At 38.1% G+C, this 9594-nt stretch overlaps 1 protein-coding gene across 7 annotated transcripts in view; it reads right to left on the bottom strand.

Moving 5' to 3' along the window:
- Positions 1-2230: 2230 nt before the first annotated feature.
- LOC114476590 (axin-2-like) overlaps positions 2231-9594 on the bottom strand; it is a 111097-nt gene continuing 103733 nt past the window's right edge. For all 7 annotated transcript variants that reach the window (XM_028468764.1, XM_028468424.1, XM_028468591.1 and 4 more), the window contains 5 exons: positions 8384-8533; positions 8058-8288; positions 7239-7343; positions 6086-6211; positions 2231-3401 (listed from right to left, as the gene is read on the bottom strand). In XM_028468764.1, coding sequence (XP_028324565.1) covers positions 3275-3401; positions 6086-6211; positions 7239-7343; positions 8058-8288; positions 8384-8533 — 739 coding nt within the window. In that variant the 3' untranslated portion in view covers positions 2231-3274. The remainder of the gene's footprint in view (positions 3402-6085; positions 6212-7238; positions 7344-8057; positions 8289-8383; positions 8534-9594) is intronic.

Raw genomic sequence — 9594 nt, 5'->3', positions numbered from 1 at the left:
CAGCCTGCGACCCCCAAAATAAAGGTTCCAGAGACCAGGGACCCCCACTGTAGCTGAAGGTGGTTGAACACAGACATGAACATTGAAGAACAGTCATGTGGAGACAGGACCATCTATAAGGGGGAATAAAGAAAAGAGATTTTTGGGGTCCATCCATAAAGTCAGTAAAATGATGGTCCATTGTTCTATGAATCTGTGATAACCACATTTATTTATTCATCTGAATAATATCCACTGTTATCCAGGAACGTTTATTATTATTATTATAATCATCTTAAAGATGGAAATCATTGTTTTAATCACTAATAAAATGGGTTCAAAGTGACCAAAAATGGTGGGAAAAAAAACAGAAAATAGTAAAAAGTTACAAATCAGAGTGGCCAAAAACTGAGAAAAAAAAGGGATTTTAAAAAAAGTGTCAACATTGGAAAAATTTGTTTAAACTTGTAAATCATAGGCATGACAAATGGTGAATGTAGTTAAATTGGAAAAATTAAGCATGAAATATGATGAAAAGAGGTTAAAAGTGACAATAATGGGTCAAAATATGTGATATTAGGTGGAAAAAGTGGTGAAAATATCTTGAAAAATGAAAAAATGTGCCAAAAAGGCATTGAAATTTGATAGAGAAGTGTCAGAAATGGGAGCAATGTAGCAAAAATGCATTAAAAAGAGCAAAAATATGGCACTAATAAGTGATGAAAATAGGTTAAAATATGGCAAGTTTGGTGTAGTTGTAGAAAAAGGGTAAAAATAAGCAAAAAAATGGCTAAAACTGTTGAATAAAAATATTCTGTAATAGCCTGTATAATTAGAATAAATAGGAAACAATAAATACGTTCAACATGAGGCGGACAGAGCTTTAAAACAGTTTTTTCAATGAACGTGCACATCTAAAATGTATTTGGTAAGATATAAAAACACAATATATTAATATATTAAATGCTTGCTTTACGTTATCTACATTTGTGTTGTTGTAAAATTTAGTTTGTGCTTTTTTTTTTTTTGTTTTTTAAATTGAAACAAATACAAAAGTGAAGAAAATCGTGACACATAAAGCATTCCAAGAATTTCCAGGCACACACACACACACACACACACACACATGTTCATTTGAAAAATATAAAACTTTAATAAAGGCTACATCTCTCAATAATTACAATAATTATAGGTCCATGTAAATCTTTAAATGAAACTCTTTTATATAATGTATAATTTACAGTTTAGATAAAATGAACCGAACCAAAACAAAAGGTCATGGTGTAAAAAAAAAAACAAAACACAAAAACGGACATGATTATTACAGGATATTATAAAAAAAAAACAATAAAAAATATCTTAATCTAAACGTAAAGCCCTTCTGAAAACCAAGGGATAGATTCTAAACCCTGAAACAGGGCAGCACATGGTATGGTATCCATGTAGGCACAGGTGCATAACTCAGAAAACACCAGCGATCGTGTGTGTGTGTGTGTGTGTGTGCGCGTCAGATGTGTTGGTATCCATACGTCACAATGCATAATTACAATGTGTACAGGAAGTAGCGCCACCGTAATCGGCCTCGTTGGGAAAAACATTCACGTTTTTGGAGCCGAACGCGTTGGACGTGTAAATGTAAACGCTGCCATCATCAGGACGTCGTCTCCGTCTCCTCTCTGCGTGTGTGCGTGTGTGCGTCTGCGACTGTGCAACGTCTGCTTCACAAACGAAGGCACGACATAAAAAGTGGTGCGACGACGATGTGTGTGTGTGTGTGTGTTGTAGGGCTGGGCGATATGGACCAAAATTCATATTTCTGTATTTTTTTTCTCAAAATATCAATATATACGATAGCCACACAGGCTAAAATAACATTAAGCTGCTTTAAGATTGTTAATAAAACAAATTATTTAAAACTTGTGCTTGTGTCACAAACATGGGCAACTCGCAGCCCCCGAAATGATGGCAAAAAATACACGAAATTATTACAAAAACACAAATGAACAGAGAAATACACAAAAGAACACACTAAAAGAAAAAATAATGCACAAAAACACAAAAAATAACCTACAAAAACATACAAATAAATGGAGAAATACACAAAAGAACAGCAAAAATAAACAAAAGGACACAAAATGAGGAAAAACTTCACAATAGGACAACAAAACACACACAAACAAATAGAACACGTACAAAGAAACAGAGAAATACACCAAAAATACACCAATGGGCACAAAAAGGACAAAGAAAATCCAAAAAATTACCAAAAAAACACACAAAAGAACAACAAAAAACATATGAGAACAAAATACACAAAAGGAGAAAAAAAGTTACACAACATTAACACTCAGTAATCATCTAACTGTGCTTTTTCTGCTGTTCTGAGAAGTAGAGAAAGCAGCGACTCCTAAAATTAGTATTTTAATACAAAATAAGCTGTAAAATAAAAATATATCGATTGTGTCATTTTCTATATCGCCAAACAAGAAAACATGATATATCTTGAATCTCGATATATTGCCCAGCCCTAGTGTGTGGAGAGGAAACGTGTAACGAACGATCAGCAGCATAGAAGAAGAGTGCGTGATGCTACGAGGCTGTGGGAGGAGCCTGTGGGTGGAGCCAGTGGGAGGAGCTTGGCTTGCAGCGTCGCAAAATAATAAAAATAAACAAACAAACAACTAAAAATCACCACAGTTTTCTCCCAACATACAAAGCAGCTTGCCCATTGGCTAGAACAAAGGAAAGGGGGCGGGACATGTTTTTAGCAGACACAACAGGAAAAAGTGTTTTTTTTTCTTCTTCTTCTCAATAAATACTTAATAATAATAAAATGACATCTGTAATATATAACACACATACTGTATATATACATATAGATGTATGTATATATGCACACGTAGGGATGTTAATGAGAAGATGGTCGCACACGTATTCAGTGGTTAGGTATCGGAAAAAAAGAAGGCGGAGCTTCCCCTCGTCCTGGTTCTTCACAGTCTCTCCCCACACGACTTTGTTTGTGTTACTAAGGCTGATTGGCTGAGAGGGTCAGGGAGGGGGCGGGGCTTCCTCGGCATACTTCATTGGCTCGTCTTCCTTCCTTCACTCTCTCTCTCCTCTTGTGCTGGATATATTAACTCTGTTTTTAGCTTAATATTAGGACATCAAAACAAAAACAAGAAAGATCAAAAAGGAAAAGTGTCCAGAGTGTCTGTTAGTGTGAGTCTGTGCTCGCGCTGTGAGCCAGCGGCTAGGTTTAGGTTTAGGTTTAGGTTGGGCCTCGTGGCTCCGCCTCTCAGTCCATCCTCTCCACCTTCCCCAGGACTTTACCGTCGTACGTGGGCAGCACCGCAGCGTCCTCGCACACCTCCTCGAACACGGCGCCGCACTCAAACTCATCGCTCGCCTTTTTGAAGTAGTACCTGACGAGAAAAAACAGTTGGTGAATAATTGATCATTAATGGACGAAAATACACAAAATAACATTTTTTTTTTTTTCTGAAAAAGTTTTCAGCAGACACCTCTGAAGAAGGCTGGCAGTTGGCAGTCAAAATGTGTGAGGAGATCAAAGTAAACTTTCTGTAACAAATGAAACCTTACATTATTAAAAAAGATGAGATGATACACTAGTATATACCGATACTAAACAATACAATATACTGTATATCGCGATATCAATAATAATTACAAATGTCACCTTTACAAGTACAAAATGGTATGGAATCCAATCATTATTATTATTTTTTAACTTCCAAGAATATTTAAACGATAACTAACTGTAATTCAATCTGTTCAACTTGTTTCTACAGCAGATTCTGATTCTTTAAAGTTCTTAAATTCTTAAAAGAAAAAACTAAAACTAACCACATACATCTATGAATAGGAGAAAGGTAGTTTAACACGGTCTGCGTTTACATGCTATGCAGATGTTGGTGCAATTAAATGTTTTTTTCATTAAAAAACATGTTAATGATAAGCTTTGTAATGGAAAAATGCCTTTGCTTTGCAAAGACGATAAAGAAACAGGAGAGTTGTGTGTTTTATGAGCTCATTTCAACAACACATGTACACAAACACACACACACTGCTACTCTACAGACTGGTTGTAATTACTAACAAAAGAAAAAACGGCGAGAATCTCGTTCTGCTCCTGAACTTCTTCAAAGTCACGGCTTTGTTTTAGGATGCTGACACACACACACACACACACACACGCACACACACACACACACACACACGCGCACACACGCACACACACACACGCACACACACACACACACACACACACACACACACACGCGCACACACGCGCGCGCACACGCACACACACACACACACGCACACACACACGCACACACACGCGCACACACAGGCACGCACACAACAGCACATTTCATGTTTTATGTGACAGCTTCTTTTTCTCGCTGTCACTGAATGATGCTCAAACATTTTGGAATTTTCAAGCGACTTCGAGCGACGCTGTGTCGCTGCATCCAATCAGCAATGAGTTTCTCCCAATCGTCACGTCATCACTGATGAAACGATGAAGCGAGCAAAAAGCGCAACTTTGTTCACGCGACTCATGGCGGGCGATTGAAGCAACTAAAGTAGCTGACGTTGCCCGCGATGAGTCACTTGAAGTTCAAATTTTTCAACTTTGAGCAACGAAGTCAAGTGCGACCTCGTTGCTCAAAATTACACACGTGACGTGGCTTTAGGGGAGAAAACTTGAGGTTGCGTCATTTACATTGATTTTAATGTAATCGCGTTGCTTCAGTCGCATTCGGTGTGAACGCACCTTTAAACTGAGAACACGCAGCCTTGCATTTTAGTGCTGGGTGATATTGATCAAAACTTGTATTTTTTCTCAAAATGACGATGTATGATATAAATCTCTCTATAATTGCTGATGCAAAATGTCACACAGGCTCATTTATTAACAAACAGCTGCACAACATGTTCCACTTTTGGCTTTTTCTCCTCTCAGGGACAGCACGTGTGAGTGAGTTCTGTAGTGTGGCTTGTTTAGATGAAGGTCTGGGTTAGAACACACTCAGTAATCATCTAACTGAGCTTTTCAAGACATGAAAGCAGTGACTCCTAAAACAAGTATTTTAATGCAAAATAAAGCATAAAATTAAAATATATCCTTATAGGCGATATTGTAATTATCTGTATTGTCAGATTTTTTTTTTTTGATATATCTTGAATCACAATATATTGCCCAAGTCTAGTTATAAAGTATCTAATTATCAAGTTTTGGTCTAAGAATTACAACAAAAATAAATAAATGTTAAAGTACTATTAATAGTAGGTTAAAAAACAAACCCTTTGCTTTGAACATAACAGAGCAACAAATAACTGTGTTTAGACTCACGCTGCTACGTTAATACATCCCATAGAGCTGGGAGATAGAGTGAAGACCAGGGGTTCTCAACTGGTCTCACCCACATTTTGCCACGGTCATACAATCACGACCCACTTTTTTTTTTTAGAATTCAACCAAATTTAGTTTTTCAAAAATAGCTTTTTCTGTGCAACATGCATTTCACAGCATGCCTGTCAAAAGAAACGTTTCTTTCAAAATAAAAGACAAGTCCAACATGCAACATTAAGTATTAATTTATTTTTGACCAGCTGTCTGCGACCCACCCAGTACAGGTCCGCGACCCACCAGTGGAAAATCGCTGGTTTAGATCACTATAATTTCCTTTTTATTTAAACTAAAATCTTGCCACAAAACATGCTGTGCTACAAAACTCACTCACACATGCTGTCCCTTAGAGACACACAGACTGCAGTGGGTCACATGTTGATATCAAGTGACTTTGATCCAGAAAAATTAGAACGTGTGACGTTTAAAGTCTGATGCAACCGTGGAAGAGTTGGAATGTGAAATAAAACGGTTCAGGCTTCAAAGCTGCGTTTATTAAGACCCTGGGTTGGAAATCAGTAGCAGATGTGGAGACCACCCCCTACCCCCCCCCCCCCCCCCCCCCCCCCCCCCCCCCGTCCTCCTCTCTTAGTTTCTTAGTTTCCAACTATGGCACCAAACCAGTGCACATTAGCACCTCTATCTGTGTGTGTGTGTGTGTTTCCAGCTCACCTGTAGTTGCCCTTCTTGCTGAGCTGTTCTTTAAAGTGACCCAGGGTGAGGCAGTGGGTCTTCATCACACTGCGATACGGGATCTCCTCACCACAGAAGAAGTAGGTGACCATCAGCTCTCTGGACCTAAAACAACAACAAAGGGAATATTTTTTAAATCAGTGACACATTCAGATAAGAGACGACAGCTGGTTTAGTTTGGTTTAGTTTAGTTTAGTTTAGTTTAGTTTGGTTTGGTTTGGTTTGGTTTGGTTTGGTTTGGTTTAGTTTAGTTTAGTTTAGTTTAGTTTGGTTTAGTTTAGTTTGGTAGTTAGCGTCTCATATTAAAGCATGTTTAATCGTAAATGCGTCATTTACATTGATTTTAATGTAATCGCGTTGCTTCAGTTGCGTTCGGTGTGAACGCACCTTTAAACTGAGAACACACAGCCTTGCATTTTAGTGCTGGGTGATATTGATCAAAACTTGTATTTTTTCCTCAAAATGACGATATATGATATAAATCTCTCTATAATTGCTGATGCAAAATGTCACACAGGCCTAAAACAACAACAAAGGAATATTTTTTAAATCAGTGACAAATTCAGATAAGAGACAAGAGCTGGTTTAGTTTAGTTTAGTTTAGTTTAGTTTAGTTTAGTTTAGTTTAGCTTAGCTTGGCTTGGCTTGGCTTGGCTTGGTTTGGTTTGGTTTGGTTTGGTTTGGTTTGGTTTGGTTTGGTTTGGTTTAGTTTAGTTTAGTTTAGTTTAGTGTAGTTTAGTTTAGTGTAGTTTAGTTTAGTTTAGTTTAGTTTAGTTTAGTTTAGTTTAGTTTAGTTTGGTTTAGTTTGGTTTGGTTTGGTTCAGTTCAGTTTAGTTTAGTTTAGTTTAGTTTAGTTTAGTTTAGTTTGGTTTGGTTCAGTTCAGTTCAGTTTAGTTTAGTTTAGTTTAGTTTAGTAGTTAGCGTCTCATATTAAAGCATGTTTAATCTTAAATGATTAAGCAGACAGAGAGGAGGAGTTCAAAGACACAGAGATGCTGACTAACGTCTCTTTGAAGGAGAAGTGGGAGTAAAACATGAGCTTTTTTTTTGTAAAGCAATGCAATGAAGGAATGAAATGTGGGACGTTTTTAAATAAAGTGATGGAGGAGAACACGTTAAAGGAACAACGTACTCGTCTGTTTGGAGTCCGGAGCTGGCGAGAGATCCACATCCAGCGGGAAAGGCAGCTGCTGGATGACTCCTGTCTCTCTGAAGGCTGCTGGATGCTAATGAATGCCTGCACACACACACACACATTTACACAGGATTCCATCGACACACACACACAGTCTGTCACTGATGGCTGAGGGTGTGACGTTTACCGATTGGTAAGTATTACCAGCTGATACCGATCACGTAACACAACAAAAATAAGGCTTCCAGCAAGTTCAATTTGTCTTCTTTTAGAAAAATATCTGAAGGTTTCATTTCTTCAGACAACTTTTAGAAAATATTATGCCCAGATATACGCCCTCATAAGGACACATCAAAGCAATCAGCAAATTTCAATCAGGAAATTGACTTTGATCTCCTCACATTTCAACTTTCAACTGTCAATCTTCCTCAGAGGCATCTTCTGATTGCTTTGATGTGTCCTTACACATGGAAGACTAACCGTTGGCAGTCGAAACATGTCAGGAGATCAAAAGTAATAATTTCAAGTGAATTTTGTTTTATTTTTGAAATTAATATGTTAGGGTTTCATTTTGTCAGGAATTTTACTTTAATCTCCTGACATGTTTCAACTGTTTTTGCCTCTGAGGAAGACCGACAGTTGACAGTCGAAACATGTCAGGACATCAAAATAAATTTCCTGAAAAAAGTTGTCTGAATAAAAGAAACCATAACATATTAAAAATAAGGCTTTTCAATTTGTAATGGAGACGATTTCTTCAGACATCACTGCTAAATGCTAAATGCTAACATGTAAAGATAAGAATGAAGCACTAACCGTTGTTGTTTGGGTGGCTTGGAAACCTCCTCCAGTCTGCGACAGGCCTCCTCCAGCTGTGCCAGCGTGTTGGGCGGGGGGAGTGGGGGCATAGCGGGGTCCTGGATGAACGGATGGCCTGGATGGTGACCACGTGGGTGGACGCCGTTACCGATGCCCCCTCCGCCCCAAGGCGTCCGACCGGGCAGCGTCTTGGCGTCGAGTGGGTTGGGTTTCTTTAGACTTTGAATGCTGAGGAGAAGAAAGAGTGGAGGGTTCGTCTTAGAACATGTGACGCACTCAGAGGTCGGGGGGCTGAAGTCTTTGGTCGGACACGCATCACGTACCTGTCTGGTTTGTGTTTTCCCTGTCGCTCGCTCTCCAGGATCCACTGCCAAACATTCTGAGAGCGGTCGGTGGAGACGAGCGGAAGGTGCGACGAGAACAGGGTGTCGTCAGAGGCCTTGGTGGGACGTCTGGACAAAGTGCTGCAGCGCCTGAAGAAAAAATCAGAGACAAGAAGTTTTTACACCAAATAATGCTTTGCTTTTAGTCCAGTGGTTCTCAAGCTCAGCCCGTGACCCCCAAAATAAAAGTCCCAGAGAGTGGGGACCCCCACTGTATCTGAAGGTGGTTGAACACAGACATGAACATTGAAGAACAGTCATGTGGAGACAGGACCATCTATAGGGGGAATAAAGGGGAGAGATTTTTGGGGTCCATCCATAAAGTCAGTAAAATGATGGTCCATTGTTCTATGAATCTGTGATAACCACATTTATTTATTCATCTGAATAATATCCACTGTTATCCAGGACGTTTAGTATTATTATTATAGTCATCTTAGATAGAAATCCTTGTTTTAATCTGAAAGTGACCAAAAATAATGAAAAAGGTGGTGAAACGGGATTTTAAAAACTACAGAAATTGTTTAAAAGTTGCAAATTAGAGTGGATAAAAAACGGACAGAAAAAGTGGTAAAAAAAGGTTCAAAGTGTCAATATTGGCTAAAAATTTGGCGTTTGGGGAAATGTAATTCAAATGTAATTCAAAAAGTCGGAACAATTAGTTTAAATTGGCAAAAAATAAGCACAAAATATGATGAAAAGTGACAATAATTGGTCAGCATACGTGACAATAAGTGGAAAAGTGGTAGAAAGGGTTTATTAGTGTCAAAAATGTCTTAAAAGTAGAAAAAATGTATAAAAAGAAAAAAAAATACGGTGTACTTTTGATGACAGCTGTCTGCTACAATACATTTTTTGTTAATTATTGCACTAAAATATAAAAAAAGGAAGTGGAACAGAAAGTAACAGAAATTGGAATAATGTAGCAAAAATACATTAAAAGGAGCAAAATTATGGCAAGAGGAAGTGATAAGAATATGACATGTTTGGTGTCGTTGCTGAAAAAGGGTAAAAAAAACAAGCAAAAATGGGCTCAAAAAAAGATATTTGTAGTTTCTTGAATGCATCTGGAAACCCCCTCCCAGTGGTTAAATTGGCAAAAATAAGCATAAAATATGATGAAAAGAGGTTATAAGTGACAATAATGGGTC

The sequence above is a fragment of the Gouania willdenowi genome, chromosome 1 (genome assembly GCF_900634775.1).
Source record: "Gouania willdenowi chromosome 1, fGouWil2.1, whole genome shotgun sequence".
NCBI lineage: Eukaryota > Metazoa > Chordata > Actinopteri > Blenniiformes > Gobiesocidae > Gouania > Gouania willdenowi.
Note: the sequence above shows the minus strand (reverse complement) of the source record. Positions and strands in the feature narration are given on the sequence as shown.